Source organism: Ochotona princeps, chromosome 8 (assembly GCF_030435755.1).
Source record: "Ochotona princeps isolate mOchPri1 chromosome 8, mOchPri1.hap1, whole genome shotgun sequence".
Lineage (NCBI taxonomy): Eukaryota > Metazoa > Chordata > Mammalia > Lagomorpha > Ochotonidae > Ochotona > Ochotona princeps.
In genome coordinates this window covers 60,981,460-61,005,523 of record NC_080839.1, presented here as the reverse complement: position 1 = coordinate 61,005,523, position 24,064 = coordinate 60,981,460, and the positions used below count along the sequence as shown (strand labels likewise).

The following is a 24,064-nucleotide window of genomic DNA, read 5'->3' as shown; positions in this document are numbered from 1 at the left end:
GCATTTTAACCACCTCATACCTGCTTCCTAAGAAAAAAACCAGCCTGTTGTTTTCGTCTGTCATAAAACCGGGCCTCACTGGGCACCAGGAAGTTAGGCCGCGGCCGCCACCTGGTGACGCGGGCGACGCGCACTGGGTTCCAGCTGCTGCAATTAGGCTGAGCCTTCGCCTTTAAGAAGCTGACTCACGTGGATGCTGTGTTGTGTGCTCTCAGCTGGGAGGAGGGGAGTGGGTCCTAAATCTCACCTCATTGGCTGTCGCGGGAGAGGGGGCAGAGTTCGCCTCTCTGATTGGCTGTAAGAAGCCCGAGCGCTGGATCTGGGGCGGGCGAGCCGCAGTCAGCCTGCCCCGGGTCGAGAGTGGGGGAGGGTGAGCCGGGGGAGGGGCGGGGCCCAGCGGCCGGGGCAGGGTGCCAGGGCGAGGGGCGGGGCCTGGACATGAAGGGCGTTCTGGTCCAACCGGGAGAACCGACTGTGAGGAGGGCGGGGCTAAGCTGGGTGATTGACGCTGAGGCCCAACCAGGGAGAGGCGGGGCCAAGGCCGGGGCCTGACTAAACCTGGAGATTCTGGTGGCCGAGGGGCTTCTTCTCAGCTGAGGAGCCGAGAGACGCTGGAAGCCGCGGACCTCCCCGCCGCTCCGGGTGAGCACCGCGGCAGGGGTTGGGCCTCGGGGGTGAGGAGGGAGGTGCCCTGGGCCCTGAGGAGCCCCTCGGATCGGACGGCTTCGAAGCGCTCGGGGCCCGGCCCCGGGTCGGGGGCCCAGCCAGGAAGTGCCTGTTAGCCTGCGGGCTTCTCCAGGGGTCTCGGCGCGACCACCCGCTTCCCCGACTCCCCGGCCCTCCGCGGCGTGCCTTGGCGCTGGAGCTGCCGGGCGGCGAGCGGCCCCACTGTCTCTTTGTGAGGCCCTGGCGCGGCCCGCCCCCGCCGCCACCGCAAACAGCCGCGACCCCTGGGCGCGGAGCCCCCCTGCCAGCCCGGCGGCGCTCGGGCGGCCCCGTCCCGCAAGGCCCTGCCCCGCAGCGAGGCCCGGGCTCCCCTCCGAGGACAGTTTGGCCCGGGACCCCCTCCCCAGCCCCCACCCCGCCCCCACCGCGGTGTCGGGGGCGCGCGCCGGGAGGGCGGAGGCCTGGCGTTCCGCCCCTGGCCGCCGCGCCCACCCGCCCGATTTTCCAGTCGGAACTGGACACTTTGAGTTGTTTGCGGTGGGCGGCAAGGCGCGTCCCGCCCTGGAACGCGCCCCTCGCCGGGACCCCGAGGCGCACGGCCCACCGGACGGGTCCGCGCCTGCCCTTTCTCGCCGCGGGGCGACCTGCAGCACTCCGGACCCGGCCCGGGGGCGGCGGGCAGGGCGGGCCAGGCGTCGCGGCGGCCAGCTGTTCCGGCTTGTGTTTGTTGTGCCGGAGGAGGCCCTGCGAGGCGCTCGGCCTCCCGGCAGCGCCCGATTGGCCCTTGGGCATCACGTGGCCGCCATCAGCTGGCTGGGCGGGGGTGCTGGGGCACCCCGGGGTTGCTCGGGGACCCCAAGGCTGGGGCTACTGCTACTGGGGCAACCCACGGTTGCTGGGACACCCCACGGCTGTGGCTGCTGATGCTGGAGCACCCCACGGTTGCTGGGGCACCCCGCGGCTGTGGCTGCTGCTACTGGGGCACCCCACGGCTGCTGGGGCACCCCGCGGCTGTGGCTGCTGCTGCTGGGGCACCCCACGGTTGCTCGGGGACCCCACGGCTGCTAAAACACCCCACGGCTGTGGCGGCTGCTGCTGCTGCTGGGACACCCCGCGGCTGCTGGGGGGCAGGTGCTCCCGGAGCAGGGGTCGCCCGTGCGCCCCTGCAGGAGGACAGGTGTGCATCGCAATGCCTTCCTGCTACTCCACTGGACTACCCTCAGGAGTGGGAAGCTGAAATACTACAAAAATCTGTTAAATCCTAACACCGACTGGTCCCCCTCCCTGCATTTCAAGGGGCGCCTGGCAAGGTGTATATAGCTCAGTTATTGGTAAACTTTTTTTCTGTTTACAGGGTCCTGGTGGTAACCCGAGGAGTTTTCCTCCAGGTCTCCTGGACAGATGGAAAACCTGACGTAACCTCAGGCTAAGCTTGTGTTTTTGGAAAATAAGCTGACTGGTTCGTGAAGTAGCCACGAGGGTCGTAGGCTGTCAGCTAGCTGCCTTGTGGCAGCCACATAGCACACAGGTAGGGTTGCAGCTGCTCGAGGAGGAAGAGGAACCAGAGAGTGCAGTGCTTCCGGGCTTGCTGTTTGTACCCGAGGGGAAGTGCCTTAGCAAATTCTCCTAAAAGTTTGTTGCGTGTAGGTGGGCTGAGCTAGGTAGGAAGGGAGTTAGGAAACACTTAGCGTCTGTTCTACAGAGGCAGTGTCACGGCGAATGAACTTGAGTGTCAATACAAGGTTAGTTCTGAAGTGAGGATAGAAGAATTCAAAAACGGGTCAGGGAGATGAGCAGGAGAGAAGTAGCAAGCAGTGTGAATTGGTATAGATTAGTCCTAGGAAATGAAGAGACTGTGTTACTACTGGGCAGATTAGGACGTTAGGAGGTCAGTTGGAGGCCTGGAACATTTACAAGTAGTAGGAAAAGGAAATTTGAGGAATTTGGTGTTGTGGACCCCAAGTGGAGTGTGTGCTCCTTGGTGGACCACCGCACATGTCACCTGACCCGGAGTCTAAGAGGACTGTGGTCCTTGTTTGTCTCCAGTGGGCCATGTTCTTTGTGGAAAACAATTTCATGAGATGTGCCGAGTTATTTAACTCTGTACAGGGTAACTGATTAAATGGGATTTTAGCAGTAACTTTTATAAACAAGGTTGGTAATGTTTACGTAACTTTTTCTAAAATGTTATCTGATTGGATCTCGACTTTTAGGCTTTTCAATGTTTAAAAGGATAAAGTAAAAGGAAATAAGGCCAAAAATAAATGAAATTAAGCTTGTAATTGCTCTGTAAAGTCCCTGAGACCTGAGCCAATCCTACCTATATCTAGAATGTGAAGGGTAGTCATGCGTATTCGTGCACAGAACATGTGTTTCATAGTGTCTAAATGGTTTTATGAATCCATCAGGTCCCCTGGCAGTCCTATGTAATAACATCTGTCATGTAGGAACTGAACCTAGCTAAACCTGAACTTGACACCTGCACCAGGAAACTAGACAGCTAAATTCTGCTCCTGTCTGTTCACTGGGAGGCTTTCGATATTGCCTCACAATAAACAAAAATCATAAATTTGTAAAGAGGTTTTTGGAGAGGTTACCATCTCACTGTGACTCTTTGAATTAGGTGACTAGTGATGACTAAACAGTGTTGTGGAAATATGGTAAACTTAGAAAGTATTTAACGAAACAGAACAATATTATTTAACAAAAAGTTATTTAATAGGCAGTATTTGTAGCAAGGGGGAGTACAAAACATATTGAGGAATTGCTTTCAAATAATGGCCTGACTGCACCACCAGAACATCATTTTATGAAGCAGAGTAAGCTGGCAGGTGTTGCCAGGGGATAATACAGCTTTCTTGTGTCACAAAAACCTTCGCTTGGTAAATATCTTGGAGAGAAAATGGAATATTGGTTGTATGGATCAAATTCTGTTTTCTGTGTAGGTTTCTAATAGAATTGGACACAGAGCATTAAGAAAAAGGTTGCTGAAATTACAGTTGCGTTGAATGTTCAGTGTTACAGTGAGTAACCCCACACTGTTTAAAGCGCTCAGTTGTGGAGAGGGAAGAGACCGAGAACCTGGTCACGAGTAAAATGAAGCCTCTGGAAGGGACAGATTGTTCAGCTCTGTGCTGGGCCTCTGTATCCCCAGCTCCTTTGGAGCCACCCTCTTGTTAGTGCACTTGAAGATTCCCTACAGCCTTTCGGCCTGGGCCTGTCAGTATTGGAGTTCTGGCTGAGAGAGGAGGGAGGGTGGGAGAGTGTATTGTGTTTCCATGGACATGCCCTGAGAGGATAATTCCTTTACAAAGGAAAAGTCTGCCTGTGAAGGTGGTGGTTTCTTATCAGAATGTTCTGTGAGATGCAAATTGATACCCATTCTCCTCCCTGGTATTTTTAGATCTGTTAAGTTGGTGACTCCTTCGTCTGATGCTGCATCTGAAACCAGGCTGTATTATTAATATTAGGAAGGGCAGGTACCTATTTTAGGATCTAGAACTGAGACGCTAAGAATTTGAGGTGCTTCAGAGGTTTCTATCTGCTTCTGGGTATCATTTCCATCACCTGGTATGGAACTGTGCTGTAGTTAAAAGAGGTGGAGCCAGGTGATTGGATAGAGGGAAGCTGAGGTAGTTGGAAATGTTGAGGAAGGCAGTCTGATTTTTACCGACCTTTCTTTGGCATTCCCTGTGCCAAAGAAATGTGTGTGCCTAATAAGCGGATGTCATCGTAATTTGCCCGGCGTTTACCAAGCTATCGAGGGAGAGAGCTAAACTCTGAACCCACGGAGTTGGAAACTAGAAAAGTCTAGTTTCTCTCTGGAAACTAGAAAATTCATACAGTACATCATGTCCAATTTTTAATATAATTCCTGTAGACTGTCTTCCAAGATTTTCTGAAATAAAAATATTTTCTCTAAAAGGTTCTATAAATCCTGTAAATTAGAAAGAATGCTATAGAAAGGGAGAGGTCCTTAAGTGTGGTTGCTTCACGAGGTCTCCTGATAAAATAGAAATCAGAAGCTCTGGGTGGCTAAGTGTCAAGTTTGTTGGAAGAAGATGAAATGGAAAATAACTGTTAGAATATCTATGAATCATCTATGGATTTCATGTTTTCATCTTGACCCCTCATCTGTCAGGTTTTAAATAATTGAGAATAGATTCCCAATTAAAAACAAGTACAGTATTTTTCATATTTATTCTTTTAGGATTTTTATAACACAGGATTCTGAAATGCTAGTATCTAAGAGGCCTTATTGCATCTGGGAATTTTTACTGAAAAATATTAGTGGGCTGGTGTCCTCGCCTTGCACATGCTGGGATCCCATATGGGCACCAGTTCTAATCCTGACAGCCCTGCTTCCCATCCAGCTCCCTGCCTGTGGCCTGGGAAAGCAGTAGAGGGTGGCCCGGGGCCTTGGGACCCTGCCCCAGTATGGGGGACTTGGAAGAAGCTCCTGGCTCCTGGCTTCAGATCAGCTCAGCACCAACTGTTGTGGCCACTTGGGGAGTGAGTCAATGGATGGAGGATCTTCCTCTCTCTCTCCTCAATCTGTATATATCTTAACTTCGCAATAAAAATAATATATATATACATATATGTGTATGATTTTTGCTTGAGATGTTAAAAAGCAAGAGAACATCTTTAAAAAAAAAAGCTGTAACTCTGAAAGCACCCATTTTAATATGAGTGGACGCAGTGAAGTCTCCCACAGTCAACAGAGAGTTAGCCGCCTGCGAAAGCAGCCTGCGCTTAGAAAGCTTTAGAAACGTGATGTAGGAGATCTGAAGTGTCGCCTGGGATGGTAATCAAGCAGGAAGGTGAACGGGTGTTTGGCAGTGGCTTAATGTGATGTAGGAGTGACTGGCTACAGACCAGATAGTGGGATTTTGGGGAGGATGATGGAAACATTCTAAAGCAAAATTTGTGGGGTTGGTAGCACAATTTTATAAATTTACTAAAAATTATTGTATGCTTACAGTGGGTGACTTTTATTGTGTATAAGATATCCCTTCATAAGGCTGTTTTAAAAAGGATCAGCTATTTTTCACCTCTGTGAGAAAAAACCAGTCTCTAGGCATGTTTTTGGAGTCCTGTGTAACTCAGGACAGATGTGACTCCTGTGAATGTGTGTTGCATTTAACAATGCACACTCCGTGACTGCACAAGGTGTACTGGGTGTGACGAGGGCTTGACTTAAAGATGACTCTGGGGCAGGTGGGGGGAAAGACTTCCAATAGTGATTTTGGAGGCATCCTCAGTTTTTCTTTTATGTTTTTATGAAATTGTCAAGGTTTCTAGTTGAGGGTTGGGATTGGAATTGCCACCAGCTGAATTAGGATATGCAGCAGGAACACTGTTGGTTTGAGAGGCTCTTGATAAACCTGAGGAGAGACTGAGTCTGGCAGCCCCTTGTAGAGTAAAAACAACTGGAGCATGCTTAATTCTGACCCTGGCTTGGCCATTTTTGGAAAATCACATGCAATCTTCCTCTGTAAAAGTTGGGTAATAAATCCCTGTTCTGAAATTGTCAAAATTAAATGTGACATATGAAGTACAGACTGCAGTGTCCTACACAGGTATAGACACTAAGTGAGACTAAAGTTCTATCTATCAAGATCTGGAGAAGCCTGATTCAAGTGTTGCATCTTAGTTTTTAATGACTTTTCCTCTTAAATAATGAAGGGACTGCCTTGGGCTGTTGTAACTAAGCACCATAGGCTGAATGGCATAAGCAACAGTTTGGAAGGCTGAAATCCAAGGTCCCAGCAGATGGGAGCCTTTTTCTAACTGTGTCCTCAGCTTGGAAGAGACAGGTCAGCCCTCTGGAACCTTTATTGAGGATACCAGTTACATTCATAGGACTCTGCCTTTGTGACCCAGTCACCATGCTGTCACGTTGGTGATTGGGTTGTAGTGGTGGGTTTTTGAGGGGACACAGACAGTTAGATGGTGGCTGTGGCATTTTCACTGCTGTCAGCCTCTTCAGAGTTTGCATAGGCCGAGCCAGGGCTGGGCTGCATTTCCAGCCCTGCAGAGCTTGCGCTTACTGCCTGCAACCTGAGGACCTGGGGCAAGTTTTCTACCATCTCTAGACCATTGGCAAATGATGTCTTTGTTTACTTCTGTTAAATTTCATGGTCATTTGTTTTTAGCAAGGAAAAACTACATTTTACAGCTTGCCTACATGTATAGTACTCTAGAAATGGCAACCAAAGCTAGGAATGGTGCACCATAAAATTCTGATAGGATATTTTTAGTCTTGGTAATGAGTCATACAATTGAATCCCGTTTTTGAAAATCTTAGATAAGGAGTAAAAGATACACTGGAAAAGGAAAAAGAAGGCATGATAAATCTGTTTACGCTCAGTACCAAATGGTCACACCTACGCTGTAATTTTGAGCCTAAGATAGAAAGATGTAGGCAGAAGATACAGAGTTCATCTTGAAGTTTCAGTACATGTTTCAAGATGGCGCTATATCTGCCATGCCCACATCATAAGCATCCAGCTAACATTCTGAACAAATGCCCTCTGTCACACTTTTTAAAATGAAGACTGTGGTGTGTTCTTAAAATATGCCTGATCTTGGGAAATTAAGTATAGGGAATTTAAGAAGTTGCCAGTATTAACTCTGAACTTGAAAATAGTTAATTGCACCCTTCTTAGTTTCAGAGCTCTTTTTTTTTTTTTTTCAGTGTTTAAGCAGTCCTGTTGCTGTAGCCTTTTGCCCCACTATCTGGTACCCTCTTCATGGAGAAGGCAGTGGGTGGAAATGCTTAACCTTGAGTTGGGTAACTGCATTCCTTCTGATTTTGTACTTAACTTCTGACAGATTAATAACCTTTTTAGATGACTTTGGGTGATCCACAAAGTGGAGTTGTTAGCAATTTTACAGATTTCTGAAGATTTTAAAATACCTCGCACAGTGCTGCCTTTGACATTAGAATGAGTGCCATCAGCCCGTCTAGCATAGGTGTGACCATGGACCATAGACCGCTCAGGCCCTGCTCCCCAGTCATGGCGACCCTCTTGGCTTCTCCATGCTCCCTCTGCTGCGCCTTGTATCCCACTCATACCCCACAGGCCTTCTCTAGAAATACATGTGTTCAGAATCTTTACTCACTGTATGATACAGCTTCGTTTTCACTTCTCTGCCAGTGTTTTCAATCATATGATTTCTTTACTGATTTTCCACTCTCACTTTAAAAACACCAAAAGAGAGGTGATGTGCTTCCTTGGCCCTGCCCGGACATGTCTGCTCACTTGGACAGCTGCCTCTGAAGTGCTCCTAGCTTGGACCTGCTTGTTTATTCAGCAAGTGAACTTTGGATCCTTTAGTTCAGAGTCAGCTCTTTTCACATCAGGTCTGACAAAGCACATTATAAGTGGTTTCCCTAAGGTCCCCAGTTTTCTTACTCTTTCCATTTGCTCCTAGGTGTTTAGAGCTTCAGCTATCAAAATGGGCAGAATTTTCCTTGATCATATTGGTGGTACCCGTCTGTTTTCCTGTGCAAACTGTGACACGATCCTGACCAACCGCTCGGAACTCATCTCCACTCGGTTCACAGGCGCCACCGGCAGAGCATTTCTCTTTAACAAGGTTAGTAAGATAAACTGTTTTCATTCCTGTGTGGATTCAGTTGACAACAGCACCAGAGCTTGGAGACCAGGAAGAGTGTAGAACTGAAATCTTTAGAAATAACTGCCCAGTAGTTTGTTTTTGAGCAGACCCCAGAGAGCTATTAACTAGAGCATGATTATTGACCTTGAGGTGTAAAGAATGTGATAAGGGTGGTCTCTATGGCATCAGGAAATGTACAGTGTGTGAGAATTTGGCAGAAACTTTAGCACAGGCCCAGAAGGAGCCAAGACATCCACCTCCTCCCCTCGCACATTGCTTCGTTTATCCGTGGAAAGGGAGAGAGGTGTGAACTCTTATGGATAGCCAATAAAAGTTCATAAAAGATCATCTGATTAACCTTTTCTCTAATTCATGTTCACTGTCTTTGCTTATGGTTTGGCTTATTATGTGGATTTCACAAGGGTTTCCTGGTTTGCAAGCATACTTATATTCCAGTCGACCTTCCTCTTTAATGTCTAGCCTGCCCTGAAATTAGCTGATGTGATTCTGCCTCCTGGAGCCTGACGTGTACTGGCCAGGTTAAATTTCTACTTTCGGGTGTAAGGACAGGCCTAGCCTGAGGAGGTGGGTTTAGTTTTCCTGTATGTGATCTGTTTCTCTTGACCTCTGCTTAGGTATAGAACAGGAGTCTGGTCCATTACATCGGACCAAATGCTTGTCAGTGAAATGTGATGAAACATGGCCCTGCGTGTGCTTTGCTTGTTGTTGACTATGCTGTAACATCGGTGTGAGATAGTTACAATAAGACTATCCAACCTTCAAAGCCGGAAACACTCCTGTGACCCTTTACAGGAAAGTGCTGGGGTTGCTGGGTATTCAGAATTAACAGAAATTCTTCACAGAATTCATTATTTTCATTGTCTTTAAGCTTAAAAACTGCATTGCAGTGCAGTCTGTGGTAGGCTTTGTCCCAGCATGTGTGTATATAGAATGTATTTCAGAAGCAAACATACCCATCATTGGACATATTCTGTAGTGTGCTAGGAGTTTTCACATTATTGACCTTACTGTGCTCATTACTGACTGGTGGTGGTAATGGCTGGATCCAAATGTACAGTTTGTGACTCAAATTCCAGGACTCTTCACTACAACATAGAAGGATAATTATAATAGTGCAACTTGGGCTAGTTTAATAATGCATGCTTGCATTTAATGTTCACTGCAGTGTGAGTTCCAGCTGTTTACTTATCCCAGTAGTTTCTAAAGATGGTTCTAAGGCAAGGTATTGTAAGTTTGACTAAAGTTAATTTCTGTTGCTAAAATTGCTATTATACCAATTATATTGTTGTGTACTTACTTGACAAGTAACATGTACCTTTGCAATTTTCTTTTTACTGGCTTCTTAGGTGGTTAACCTGCAGTACAGTGAAGTTCAGGACCGGGTCATGCTCACTGGCCGTCACATGGTTCGAGATGTGAGCTGCAAAAACTGCAATAGCAAGCTGGGATGGATCTATGAGTTTGCCACTGAAGACAGCCAGCGCTACAAGGAAGGCCGCGTGATCCTGGAACGAGCACTAGTTCGAGAGAGTGAGGGTTTTGAGGAGCATGTACCGTCTGATAACTCTTGAAGAAAGAGAGACCCATTCATCTTCTCCCAGGTCTCCTTCACTGAAAACAAAAATCTACTTACATACACTGTCACCTGAGCATCAGAGTCGGATTCATGAACTGCAGAACAAGAAGTTGTGAGAATCTAAGATGGAACCTTTCTTTGTTTCTTTTTTTTTTAATTTTGCATTTTCCATCCAATAGCAGTGTGTAGAGAGAATGTTATGCAGACGCCATTATTTTTCCCTGTGTTTACATCTTGAGGCAGAGGAGTCTGCAACTATAAGGTGGGCTGTGTGAGGAAAAAAATTCTGGACTGTTCGAGAGTGAGGAAGTGTTTTATGTAAAATTTGGGAGGAAAATATGTCAAGAGCATGGTTTTTAAACTTATTTTGGCTTCATGTTAAAACATTTTTCTCTAAGAAGTCATTTGATTTGCTAGCTTCAGAGAAGAGATCCGAATCTGTGCCCAACGCTAAAGGCTCAGTGTTAGCATGGCTTGTGCTGGCCGTGTGCCATATTCTTGTTGGAGATGAACCGTGGCCCATTCTTCCCTGTCAATCTTGGCTGTCCCTTGTGACGTGTCACCACGTAACTGGTGTTGATGGCGTAGAACTACTTGGTTGCCTTTTTTTTCCGTGTAACTTAAGCATAGTAATATAAATAAAGAAATAGTTGGATGTTTTTGGTCTTGTGTTGCTTTTAAAAATACCTAATAACAGGGTATTTGATAAATAGTTTTCATAGTATTTGTTTCTTTTTATCTCAGGCTAAAGTGGCTGTGCATATTATTCTGTGTTAAAATGAAAGCACACTGTTAGACCCACAGTACTGGATTTAGAAAACAGTGGAACAGAAGTTAGTGTGCGTTCATGCAGAAAACACTTCATCTGCATCTGTTTGAAAAGGAGGGGAAATGGAGCGGCTTATCTACTAGTGGGGCTTTACAGAGCTGTCAGCCCTTCCTCCTCGGTTGTGCACCAATTGTGACAAGTCTGGAGCCTGATAGTTTCATCAAAGGAGTAAAGCTCTGATTAGCATTATTTTTTTTCAAGCCCTCTCTCTGAAACTCAGCTATTGAAATTGGAACTCTGTTACGCTCAATTAGAAAGGGATCATTTTAGCCTCAAATTTATGACATCACAGAATGTAAAAATGCAAACGTTTCTTTGTATCCTAAGTCTAGATTTTCTAGTATTTGATTTTGGTGGAATAATTGACAGTAAAATTGGCTTATTGTTAAAGAAATGAATGGATGTTTACATGCTGAATTCTAGGTCTTTGTCTCAAAGGGAAGCTTGGCCTCAGTTGAGTTAGTGAAATCTTTGATAATGAGAAGTGACCTCTGAGTACAGTTTTTATTTGCCTTTGGAATCTCAAGAGAGGCATGGGTTTCTGTTGAAGTAAGTATAATATGTTGAAGTAAGTGGACATAATGTTTCCAATGTTCACAGTGGACTCAGACTTTAAGGATTAAGAAACAGCATCCATTCCCATTCATTTCCATACTGGTCTTGGATTATATGCAGAATCCTAGTAGCATGCCTTACCTACCTACAGCACTCTGTGCATTTACTGTCAATAAAGAATATTTTGTCTTGCATTGGTGCAGTATTGCTACTTAATTTTCCTTTGATTCTGTCTAGTGATCCTCTTTGTATCTTTGAATACATACTTCATGCCCTTAAATGGTTGTCACAGCTTCACTTTGGATAGTGGTAAAATGACATACATTGTTAATACCGCCTAATTAATGCCTGAAGATCATGAGTTTGCCAATATTAGCTTTTCTATCATTATGCTTTACATATAGTTAACTTATATGAGCACATAAATGTCACTTTGCCAAGTTAGTTTTGGGTGAGTGACAGGCACAGCAAGGAGCTCTTCTATGCCTTCCTTTAGAAGCAAATGCATTTGCAAAGAAAAAATATTCCAAGATACTGTCAGATTAGTTTACAGAAAAGCAGTTGATGCTTTTTTTTTTTCATTTTTATTTCAAATTTTATGCTACAATTCTGTAGAGACTGGGATTTTCCACCCTCCCCCCAAGTCTCACCACCCCAACTGATTTTCCCCATGCTGTTACAATAGTATAGTCCTTCATACTGAGTCATAATTCTAGCAGTCTGTTATTTAAGCGTGCCCCAATATTGCTGGTACAGACAATGTCAGACAGTCCAGCATCCATTGTGTAAACATATCCAACAGTTTCATTGGGAGTCCATCTTTGATTTGGAAGTAGGGATGCATATTGCATTGTATGTCCACATCTGAATATGGTAGTCTCTATTGCTCCATCACTATACATTCCCTTAAATGAGAAGCCATGAAATAAGGTTAACAATTGGTATGAATTGGAACAACAATAAAGTTACACCATGGAGTAGAAAAAACGTGCCACCGAAAAACCAACACATGAGTGATGGAAAGAAAACACATTTACCCTTGGGTAAAATGATGCCACCATGTGATCCATGAGCCAGCACTGAATTCAACAAGAAAAAAGAAAGTATTTGGAAGAAATAAAAATGAAATAAAAAACATTAAAACACACAGGATGCAGCAAAGAGAAAAATGGTATGAAAAGGGTTATTTAACTTACAATTTGCATGATGGTTTCCTTATAACAGAACTTACGGTAATTTGTCCTTTTGGGATTGACTTATTTGAGCATAATGGTCTCCAGTTGGGACCATCTAGTTACAAATGGTATAATTTCATCATTTTTAATGGCTCAGTAACATTCCGTGGAATAGATGTACCAGTTTCCTTAACCACTCCTACCTGGATGCGCATCTGGATTGTTTCCATGTCTTTGCTATTGTAGATTGTGTCACTGTAAATATAGGATTACAGATCCCCATCTCATATGCAGTTTTCATTTCCTTTGGGTATATCCCTAGGAGTGGGGTAGCTGGGTATGTGGCAGGTTTATTTGCAATTCTCTAAGCACTATCCATACTGATTTCCATAGTGGTTGTATTAGCCTGCCCTACCACCAGCAGTGAAGGAGGGTACCCTTCTCCCTACATCCACACCAGCAGGTGTTGTTAGTCGAGTTCTGAATGTAGGCCAATCTCACTGGAGTTAGGTGGTGCCTCAACGTGGTTTTCCTTTGTATCTCCCTGACAGCTAGGGAGTCTGAGCATCTTTTCATATCTCTGTTAGCCATTTGAATCTGTTCTTTCGGAAAATGTCTGAAAATTTCCTTTGGCCATTTTTTAAACAGGGTTTTTGTTTTCTTTTGTTTTACTGTCCCTGAGTTTCTGAAGCTCTTTGTAAATCCTGGATATTAGTTTCCTAACACCTGTGTAGTGTGAACAAATTTTCTCCCATTCTGTTGGTTGCTTCTTCACTTTGTGACTTGTTTCCTTTGCTGTACAGAAGCCTTTTAGTTTGATGTAGTCCCATTTGTTTATTTTGTCTTTGACTGCTTGTGCTTTTGGCATCTTTTCTAAGAAGTCTTTCCGTGTTCCTATATCTTGGAGAGTGCTTCCTATGTTTTCCTTTAATTGTTTGATGGTTTCTGGGTGCAAGTTAAGGTCCTTGAACCATTTAGAGCTGATTTTTGTATAATGTGGCATGTGCAAGTCTTGCTTCTTAATTCTGCAAGCTGCTATCCAGTTGTCCCAACAGCATTTGTTGAATAGACCAGGCTTTTTCCCCCTGGATTGTTTTGTTTTCCTGCCAAAGATTAGTTGGCTACATACATTGTGGTCTCCCTTCTGGTGTTTCTATTCTGTTGCATTGATCCTCTATGTTTCTGTACCAGTACCAGACTGTTTTGATGATCACTGCTCCATAGTATGTCTTGAAGACTGGAATTGTGATTCCTGCAGCTTTATTTTTATTCTTCAGGATAGCTTTGGCTACTCATGGTTTCTTGCGATTCCAGATGAACTTTTGTATCCTCTTTTCTGTTTCTGAGAAGAATGTTGTTGGATTCTCTTTTAAGAAAAAAAAAATGTTGTTGCTCTTTTAAGATAGGAAAACTAACAGGAAGGATTTTACTTTGAGGTGAGAAAGGTAATGAACCAAGTACAGATGACATTACTGCCTAAGTAGGTTGCTAGGAAAGTCTAGATTTAAGGCTTTTCCTCTTGAAGATCTCAGGATCCTTGCTCATGTCGGTGATGGTGAGCACAAATTGTTTCAATCTTAAACATGCTTATAATAGACCCAAAGTAAGTATTCTAGGTTAGAAATGCTAGTGATTATGCAGTGATGAAGTTAAAGCTGTGGCTATTTTGGGGTTGGAGGGCAAACATTGGTACCCAGATTTACCTATTCATGTCCCTGGCAGTTTACATTGTAAGTATATCTATATCTATATATCTAGATAAATAGATAGAGATAGAGATATATGGATATATATATATAGATAGAGAGTAAGATTTATTTGTTTTTATTGGAAAGTCAGATTAACAGAGCAAAAGAGACAAAGATCTTCTGGCAACAGCCGGAGCTGTGTTGATTCGAAGCCAGGAGCCAAGAACTGAGTCTTCCATGTAGGTGCAAGGTCCCAAGGTTTTGGGCCATTCTCTACTGCTTTCCCAGGCCACAGGCAGGGAGTTAGAGGGAAGTGGAGCAGCCAGGGCACATATTGGCACCCGTTTAAGATCCTAGCACCTGCAAAGTGAGGATTTAGCCACTGAGCCATCGTGCTGGGCCTGCTACATGTTTCTATCTTTTGTCTAAGTCACTTAGTAAGGTTGACTTGGTGTGGGTACAGAACTGAGAAACTGCCTGTTGTAAAATACTCAAATGTGTTTGTGATGATTCATTTCCAAAGCAGCTTGTCTCTTTAACACCAGACACCCAGAAGGAGCCATGTGAAACTTCCAAGGAAGGTATGAATTGGAAATAGAGTCAAGATTAAATCGAAAACCTCTCCAGCCAAAGAAATTTTGGCTGAAATGATCCCAGACCTGACATTTGTGTATGCTTGTCAGTACGGGGTCCAGCTCTGTCCATCACCCATATCAACCTACAAACACACTGCTAGTTGCAATTGCTGGGTCAGTTTTGTTTCCAGCCCTGTCTTTTACGTAAACCAATGGATGCTGCGACCCAGCCCAACCTAGCCCACTAGATACTCAGCCGTCACATACACCAATGGGAATAGCAGCCTAGTTGGAGCGACCAGAACAACCAACAACCCCACAAGGCAGGCTTCCAGCCCTGGTTCCTGTGCTTGCCAGTATGTGCAGCAGACTGGTCCAGTCTGTCCCACACCCCATTCAGCTCTTGTACATATCAATGGGCTTTGAAGCCTAGCTCAACCAACCAACCCCACTATCCAGCCTATACTCGTGCCAGCAGGTGCCACTGCCTATCTAACCAGGCCCATCACCAACCCCGATTCTCATGTTCACCAGTGGGAGCTGCAGCCCATCAGAGAGGTTCCCATCATTTCCCTACTAGGTCCATTCCCAGTCCTGGATCTTGCACTTTAGAGGTGGTTCTGTAGTCCAGCTTCACAGGATTTGATCCAGTCCCAGAACTTGAGAGCTGATGTTGCAGCAAAGCTCAATCAGCCTGTTCTGCTTATGCATGCACCAGTGGATACAGTTGGTTAGCCCAGCATGGCTCTCCCTCTAACCCAGTTCATATGCAGGCCAACAGGTGTTGTAGCCCTGCCTGGCCTGGTCTACCCCTGCTGCCAGTTCACATGCTCTCCAGTGGGAACAGTGGCCCAGCAGGAGTGTCCTCCACAGCTCCACTACAAGACTTGCACACACATACACCCCACCTTGTCTGAGGTATGCTGGTGGGTACTGAGGCCCAGTCTGGCATGGCCCGCCTCACTTCAGCGTTTGCTAGCAGGAGCTGTAGCCTGGCCCCGTCCAGCCTACTCCCAGTTCAAGCTTATGCTAGTGAGTGCTGTGGCCTAGCCCAGCCCAGCCAGCCCCTAGTCCCAGCCCTAATGTGAACTGGCTGGTGTTGTGGCCTGACCCAGCCTATCCTGTACCTTGTCCTGGTTCTCACATCTGCCAGTGGGTATTGTGAACTAACTCAGCCTGGCCTGACCCCAAACTTTAGCCCCACATATACCGGATACTGTAAACTGGCCTGGTTTTAGCTGTTCCCAGCCTTGGTTCTTGGGCTCACCTGCAAGGACTGTGTCCTGACTGAGGAGTTCCCCAAACTCCTCAACCAAGTCTCCTCCCAGTAGCATCTCGCACACACCAATGGGCCCTTGGCCCAGACTGACTTAGTGCACCTCCTATCCTGGCAGAAACAATGACCTTGCCCAACCAGCTCACACCCTTTCTGGTTCTTACTGTTGGGTGCTACAGTCCAGCCACACCGGGTCCATACCCAATCACAGCTCTCGCATGGTTCAGCGGGTGCCAAGACCTAGCCCAGCCAGTCCTACACCCACCCTGGCTCTCATGAGCACCAGTGGTTACTGGAGTCCAGCCCAATCTGGCACACCCCAGATCTGGTCCACACCCACGCTGAGGGACACTGGCAGTCATGTCCAGCCTATATCACTGCCCTCATTTCCAGCTTTCGCACTCACCAGTGGGAGCTACAACCCAACCAGGCATCCCCATAGCACCCCAACCAGGCCTGTTCCCAGCCACAGATCTTGTGCATGCCAGTGATGCTCTGACCCAGCTCTGCATAGCTCGTCTCCCGGCTTGGCCTTTGCCGTCAAATGCTGGCTTGACCCTGCCCTCCCCCAGTCCCACCTCTCATTGGCCAATGTTGCAGTCTAGCCCTGCCCAGTCTTCTCCCATCCCTGGCTCATGCAAACCAGTAGGTGTGATAGCCTAGCCTGGCATGACCCACACTCCAGCCTGTCTTCTGCACATGTCAGTTGCCTAAGGTTGACCCAGCCCTGCCCGGTCTGCCCCCTTCCAGAATCAACCCACATATTTGCCAACAGGTGGAGCTACCTTGCCCAGCCTGACCAATACCCGGGCAGGAATCACATGCTCACCAGTGGGAGTTTACAGTCCATCAGGGGAGTTTCCCGTGTTCCCCCATCAGGCACACTCCAAGACCCAGATCTCACATGTGCCAGCAGGCGCTAGGGCCTGACTGGCAAAGTCTGGTCTTTGCATGAGCTGGTAGATGTTGTGACCTGGCCTGCCCCACACTCTATTTTTCGGTGCACCTGTGGGCGCTGCAGCCTGGACCAGCCCAGCCTCTTCCCAGCTCCAGTACCCATGAGTGTCGGAGGGTTCTATGGTCATGCCTAGCTAAGTCTATCACTACTCGCAGCTGTTAAGCAAATCAGCGGGAATTGCAGTTCCACAGGGGTGGACCCACATATCCCCCACAGAATCTGCCCCTGTACTAGTTCTTCCATGTGCTGGTTATTGTCGTGGCCCAGCCTAACATTGCCCACCCCCTGTTCTGACTCTCACTGGTGGGTACTATATCTAGCCCTGCCAGGTGGGGCCCCAACCCTAGCTTTATGTCAGCCAGTGAGTGGTGGTCAGCGGTGGTCAGTGCTAACTAACCCAGCTCAGGTCTTTCACGTGGGCTGGTGCATTGGTCTGACCCATAAAGGTCTTCCAGCTTCCCCCTTCTAAGCCTCTCTGTTTCAGCCCTCAGTTACCTGCAAGTACAGGCTTTATTGATGGAAATCCTTCAGAAGTCACTGCTCACCTGCAACGCATGCCCTCAGCAGTCCTCCCTCCCACATGTCACCTTGCCCGTTCCTCTAATCAATCCATGGTCCCTGTGCCTGGGACATGGGTTCCCCAGCCCAGTCTTCTGGTGGGGTGGTGTACTGGCCTGGAGTGCTTCTCACCCACTAGTGTTCTAAGCTACTGGCACATGTGCTGGCCTGGGACCTTAGCCCTCCACACACCTAAGATCCAGGCTCATTCAAAGTTCCCCATGTGCAGTCCACCAGCACACCAGGCCAGCATGCTAGCCTAGGTCTCTGCTTCGCTCCCCCAACCCTGCCAGGAACCAAGCATGTAGGGGAAATTCCCAGGCTCACTCCACCTGCCTGGATGTGAATCCCCAGGGCAGCCAGTGATGGACTCCTGTTCCTGCTCCCTCCTCCTCTTGCAGCCTGTGGTCCTAAGCCTGTCCCAATCTTGAGGGCTTCACCCTCATAACCTGATCACCCCCAAAGATCTCGCCAGCTAACAGCAGCACACTGAGGGTTTGATATTAACATAGGAATGGGAGGAACCTATAGAAACTGTACAAGATAACATGCATATGTTTTTACAGGCCACTTGCAGCATAGTGAAAGCTGACTGGCCCTCCCTTTGGTAAATTCATGTAATCTGCTATGTGAACACCAGGGGGCACCACCGGATCATTTCTGTTCAGGTATTTTCCACAGAGCCGCAATGGGCAAATAAAAGTTAAACCAGAGGAAATGCGGGAAAGATCCGGATGCAAGCTGGCCACTGCTCTTCTGGGGTGACCCACCAGCAGAGTAAGTCCATTGCTGCCATCTTCGCAAAGCAAACAGAAGGCCTCTGAGACCTGCTTCTCGGGCTTGACTGAAGTCTTAGGGAACACTTGAACCCAGCTCCCCAAGGGCCGGAGAAGTCCCCTTGCTGGGATTTGGGCAAGGCCTCTGGGCAGGGCACTGTGGCCCTGCGGCTCTCCTCAGCAGGGGCCTCTGCCTCTTCCAAGTGACTCTTGTTCTTGAGGGTAGAAAGCTTTGGGGCCCCTCATCAGCCTCTGACCTCCCTGTTTATGCCTAAATCTCTACACCCCACAACTTGCAGACCCCAGGCCTAGCCTCAGGAAGTGAGGGCCTGTCACCTGGTCTGCCCAACCTTGGCAGTGCTGCGAAAGCCAGGGACCACCCCTCTGGAGCGTACCACCACTCCTTACAGGGCTGCACAGCATCTGTCACAGAGCAGGACAAAGCACAGCCCCCTGAAAAAGGACAGGTGAGTGAGACCATCAGGCATGACTCTGCTCTCTGAGTCACCCCAGCAAGGACAGCAAACCCTGGCCTGCATTTCCTACAACCCAAGAACTAGGCTTTCCAGCCTTCTGGATCCTTCTGCTCCATCTTCCTAGCCCAGCCAAGGTAGCAATTTCTGGGGTAGGGAGGAGATGGTTGGGCACATCCTGGATACCTCACTCACGGAGCTGCAAGTGGCACATCCACAGAAGAGGGAGAGTGACAGCGCACCTGGGGAAGCCCTGGTCTGCACTGCAGTCATTGTCCTGGTTGGAAAACCAGACGTGTGCAAAATGGAAGCTTCTTCAGAACCCTGAGACCTTGAAGTGGTTCTGTCTGGCCCGGGGAAGAACCGGGAAGACTCTGAGAGCCAGAGGAGGGGCTGGACACTTACGTGTTTTTGTTCATAAAAAATTTGTGTTTGTGTTTGAAAGATAAGAGGTGGAAAAACGAGAGAGAGAGAGAGAGAGAGAGAGAGAGAGAGATCTTGCATTCTTCAAATGGCCGCACCAGCCATGTGTGGTCCATGATGAACCCCAGGAACCAGGAACTCCACCCTAGTCACCCACATGGTGTCAGGGGTCCAAGCACTACCTGCTTTTCCAGACAGATTAGCAGGAAACTGGATAAGAAAGCCAAGCAATTTGCACTTCCAGGAAGGATGAGCCGCTGTTTAACTCTCTGTACCACCTTACCAGCCCCCACACACTTTCTTTTTTTTTTTTTTTTTTCCCCGAAGAACCATTCCAGAAGGGGAGTCTGGAAGAAGCCTGTACAACCGGGATGGACGCCCCCTACTGACACACCTCTGCACTGACCAAGATGTTCTCACCTGCAATAGGTGACAGAAAGCAGATGAACACAACAGGGTCCCCAAAGAAAGGTGAGACCCCACTTCCCATGTACAGGCTCTTATAGGAAACGCCTTTTCCTCCTGGCACGAAACAGGCCACCCCCGACAGATCAGAATAGCTGCGCCGGCTCCTCAGCAGCCACGAAATTGATTTTCGGTTCCCTCTTGACTCTCTCTGGCCGATGGAACTCAGTTATGAAGCCTCACTTCCTGTTCTGCCGGTAACCCCATTTGGTAAAATTAGAATTAGGAGCTTAATTCAATGTAGTGCAAAACCCAATGAGATTAGCGTCGTGGTTTCAAGGCCTTGACTGGGAAGCAGAAGGCTGCGTTCTCGATTCCTCTTCCTAAAATTGACATCTACTTCTCCCCGGTTCTATGTCGTATAGAGCTAAGAACCTGTTCTGCGAAGCTTGACCTGAGCCTATCTTTAAAAAAAGAAAGACAGCAAATGATTCTTAGATTTCAGCCCATGCAAGATACAGGTGAGGTGTACAGATGCGCGCAGGCAGAGCCATGGTGCACAGACCTCGTAGTCCCGAGGCTTCCCCAGGCGAACAGCAGGTTTTCGTGCAGCAGATAATTACTTTTTAAAAAAGATTTATTTATCTTTATTGCAAAGTCAGATATACAGAGAGCAGGAGAGATAGAGAGGAAGATCTGTCCGATGATTCACTCCCCAAGTGAGCCGCAACGGCCGGTGCTGTGCCGATCCAAAGCCAGGAGCCAGGAACTTCCTAGAGGTCTCCCACGCGGGTGCAGGGTCCCAAAGCTTTGGGCCGTCCTCGACTGCTTTCCCAGGCCACAAGCAGGGAGCTGCATGGGAAGTGGGGCTGCCGGGATTAGAATTGGCGCCCATATGGGATCCCGGCACGTGCAAGGCAAGGACTTTAGCTGCTAGGCCATAGTGCCAGGCCCAGGTAAATATTTTTTAAAGATTAATTTACAGAGAGAAGGAGAGACACAGAGAGGAAAAATCCTCCCACCACTGGTTCACTCCCCAAATGACCACAATGGCTGAAGCTGAGCTGATCTGAAGCCAGGAGGCAGGAGCTTCTTCTGGGTCTCCCATGTGGGTGCAGGGTCCCAAAGGCCATCCTCTACTGCTTTCCCAGGTCACAGGCAGGGAGCTGGATGGGAAGTAGAGCAGCCAGGAATGAAACCAACACCCACATGGGATCTGACACCTGCAGAGGGAGGATTAACCAGTTGAGTCATTGCACCAGACCCACAGTTAATGTAATGTTTTAAAAAATTTCATTTAGTTTCATTTTATTTGAAAGGCAGAGAGAAAGGGAGAGGAGTAGAAGGATGCTCATCCACTGGTTCGAATCCCAAATGCCTATAATAGCCAGGACTGGGCTAGGCTGAAGCCAGAAGTCAGGAGCTTCTTTCAGGTCTCCCACGTGGGTGTCAGGAGTGCAAGCATATGTGTCGTCCATTGCTTTCTTGGGTGCTGGATAGGAAGTGGAGCAGCTGGGACTTGAGCCTGGTCCCCATGTGGGATGCTAGGCTTGAAAGCTGTGGCCTAGCCAACTAAGCTACAACGCCATACCCCCTTTCATAATCTTTACTTATCTCTGTTTGGAAGCATGCAGGACTGTGTAGGTGCTCGGAGACCAGGCTCAAAAGGACCCGGTGCTCTGCTGTGGTCTTGAACTTCTTAATGGTTTTGTCATGGACCCTGCATCCTCAGTTTATGCTTCTCCCCAGAAATTATATCCCAATAGGACCCTTACCAGGAGGCTTTTGTTTGATAGATAGTGTTAGTCCCACTTTTACATCAGAAAACTGATGACCAGCCCGGTCCAGTAGCTCTCCCCTGGTTTTGCAGACCAAAGATGGGTTGGAAACTAGGTGCTTGTGCTGAACCCCAGATCCAGTCTGTCTGATCCCACTCTGCTGGTTTGGCTGTCTCACTCAAGGCAGCCCACCTGTCCAAGTTACAATGTGAATTCTGGATACTCCAGCTGTAACGGAATTAGCCGGAGTTCTCTCTTTTCCTTAATCATCCAGATAATTGCATTAGCTCTCTAAATAATTTTGCATATGATGCATTTATGTCCTGACAAACTGTTTTTCAGTGAAACGTAATAAATTTTGTCTTCAAAACCCAGGCAATCTTTTTATTTCATACACTTTTAAAATAGCATTAGAGATGTCGACATGAAGCACATTAGCTTCTTAACAAAATTGCATTTCTTCCTTAAATGTTCTGCTTTAATAATTAAAGCAATATGCATGAAATATAAATACAAGGTATTCATAAATAAATTAAATTAGATTTTGGCTGTTAAGAACCGATTATCACATAAGCTATCTTGATGGTAGAAATAAGAAAGTAGAGTATTAATTTTGGTGTTCGCTATGGGCCGTTATTATAAATTGCTGAAATGGCCTGATGGGTTGTGGAGTTTCACTGAGATTTGAGAAGGCCCCTAAAATATTCATAGTGTGTTAGAAATTAGTTGTCTTGATTGATGCTAGTTATAATCCCAGCATGTTGACGAGATAGGAGAAGGAGTATGTCCTACTCATGAAATAATAACAGTAATTAAGATGGCAACACCAAGATGAAAACATCCAGACCTAGATTTCAATCCCAGTTTCACCCTTTTCTGTGGAACCTTGAGTAGTTTGCTTTACTTCTTAAGTGTATTCATCTACAGGCAAGGGCAGTAATGACACAGCGGTCAGATCATGCATAATGAGCGCATTTATCACGGAAGGATCTGTGACGCTGAAGTGCCAGCTCCCAAACCCCACTGGCAATTCCCAGCTAAGAATGAGAACAATGAGGTATTTCTGGTTCTGCTTTTCCCTAGTTGCATTACCCTGGGCAGGCCCTTTCCTGGGCCTCAGCTTCTCCATCTGTGCGATGGAGCTAGCAATACCTACCTGGCCTCCTAGGCTGATGTAACAATGACATAAACAAAGGACATGAAACCTAACATTGACACTGCAACACCATGCAAATGAAATTGAGTAGTAGAGCCGTTGATGCACAAATAACTCCTGTTGTTACAAGGTGGTCTGAAAGGACCCAAATCTATTGTCTTTTAGAAAAGATTGTCTGTCTTTATTTTATTTATTTGAAAGGTAGAGAGAAAGAGATGTTGTTTTTGTCTTCTGCGTCACTCCCTAAATGCCTGCAAGAACCAGCACTAGGTCAGCCTGAAGCCAGGAACCTGTGTGAACGTCAGGGACTCAAACCCTGACCCGTCACTTGCCATCACCCATCACTTTTGGGAAGTGGGAGTAGCCAGGACTCAAACCGGGCACTTAGATGTGGAATGCTGGATCACAGTCTGTAGCTCCATCCACTGCCCCCAACACCCAACATAGCCCTTGGTCTTTGGATCTGCTGGGCCCTGGGGCTCCTCGCGTGTGTATCCTATTCTGCTTTTTTCTTTTCTGTAACCCTTGAACCCATGATGAACAGCTGCACAATTAGCAAGGAAGCCAAATAGAGGCAGGTTTGGTGGAGGAAAGCAGAGAGAAACACAGGGATGTTTTCATGGCTTTTTTATTGTTGAGCATTTTAGATGTGTGCCTTTTATTGTCCTTGGCTTGGAACTTCATCTTCCATGGGTTGAGCTGTCAGCCCTTTCCCACTCTGCACCCCTGAGGCCCACCCTCCATGGCAGTGCCCTCTGGGGATGCCAGTGGGTCTCAAACCAGCTGGCATGATCTCCAAGGAGCGCAGGCAGCTTGATAAGAAACAGCTTCTTCATTTTCCTCCAAGGGCAAGCGTTTAAGCGTATGTTTCCAAGGCTCATCTGCTCATCTAATAACAATAATAATTGCCTTAATGTTCTTCAATAGGGGGTGAGTTAAATAAATTATGGTACATCTATGGTACATGGTGCTTCTATTAAATTAAATGAAGTAGAACAATACACTGCATTTCATTCATCGTCACGCTACTGTGAACCTGCACCTTAAGGGTGGCTTTGTGCATGTTACCGAGGGGAGAGGCTGCTGCTGAGGCTGTTGGACCTGAAGGCTATGCCCGGCCACATCTTGAATTAAAATCTCAGCCCTGGATGCAGGCCAACATTACACTTCTGCCCTGGCTGCCTAAAAGAGGAGAGAGATTCCAGGCATGGATGAGTTTCCTGGAACCCCATTGGAAGGCAAAGGGGACGTCATAGAGATGAGGCTGTGCCAAAATGACAATGTCTGGGAAGTGGCAGAGTTCAGAATCAGAGGGCCCAAGCGAAGCATGCTTGTGAGTCACTAGGGTGAATGGGTCCCTGAGATGCCTCGTGGGTTGGTTCAAGGCTGCCAGTTGGCTTGCCTTGCAGCTGCTGCATTGAGGGATTGCTTAGTGGCTACTGCAGGACCACTTTCCAGGGGAAGTTAAAAAGCTTAACGGGAAGAGCAGACAAAGTTCAGGAAGGCGGTTCTAGTTCTGTGGCTAGAACTTACCACAGAAATGGCCTCAG

General features: G+C 47.2%; 1 protein-coding gene across 3 annotated transcripts; it reads left to right on the top strand.

Moving 5' to 3' along the window:
• The first annotated feature begins 509 nt into the window (after positions 1-509).
• Positions 510-10,544, top strand: YPEL5 (yippee like 5). Of its 3 annotated transcripts, none has more exons than XM_004582708.3 (3): positions 510-642; positions 8,107-8,271; positions 9,660-10,544. In XM_004582708.3, the coding sequence occupies exons 2-3, from the start codon at positions 8,131-8,133 to the stop codon at positions 9,882-9,884; spliced, it is 366 nt and encodes a 121-aa protein (XP_004582765.1). In that variant the 5' UTR covers positions 510-642; positions 8,107-8,130; the 3' UTR covers positions 9,885-10,544. The 3 variants fall into 3 exon arrangements, with proteins under 3 accessions (XP_004582765.1, XP_058524108.1, XP_058524109.1); XM_058668125.1 differs by lacking the exon at positions 510-642 and adding an exon at positions 2,016-2,194; XM_058668126.1 differs by lacking the exon at positions 510-642 and adding an exon at positions 2,027-2,125.
• Positions 10,545-24,064: the final 13,520 nt, after the last annotated feature.

What these genes read in the sequence shown, in the direction of transcription:
- YPEL5 (XM_004582708.3), top strand. Translation starts at nt 8,131, where the DNA reads ATGGGCAGAATTTTCCTTGATCATATTGGTGGTACCCGTCTGTTTTCC. An exon ending in GAGCATTTCTCTTTAACAAG is followed by an intron (nt 8,272 to 9,659) that starts GTTAGTAAGATA and finishes CTGGCTTCTTAG; the next exon opens with GTGGTTAACCTGCAGTACAG.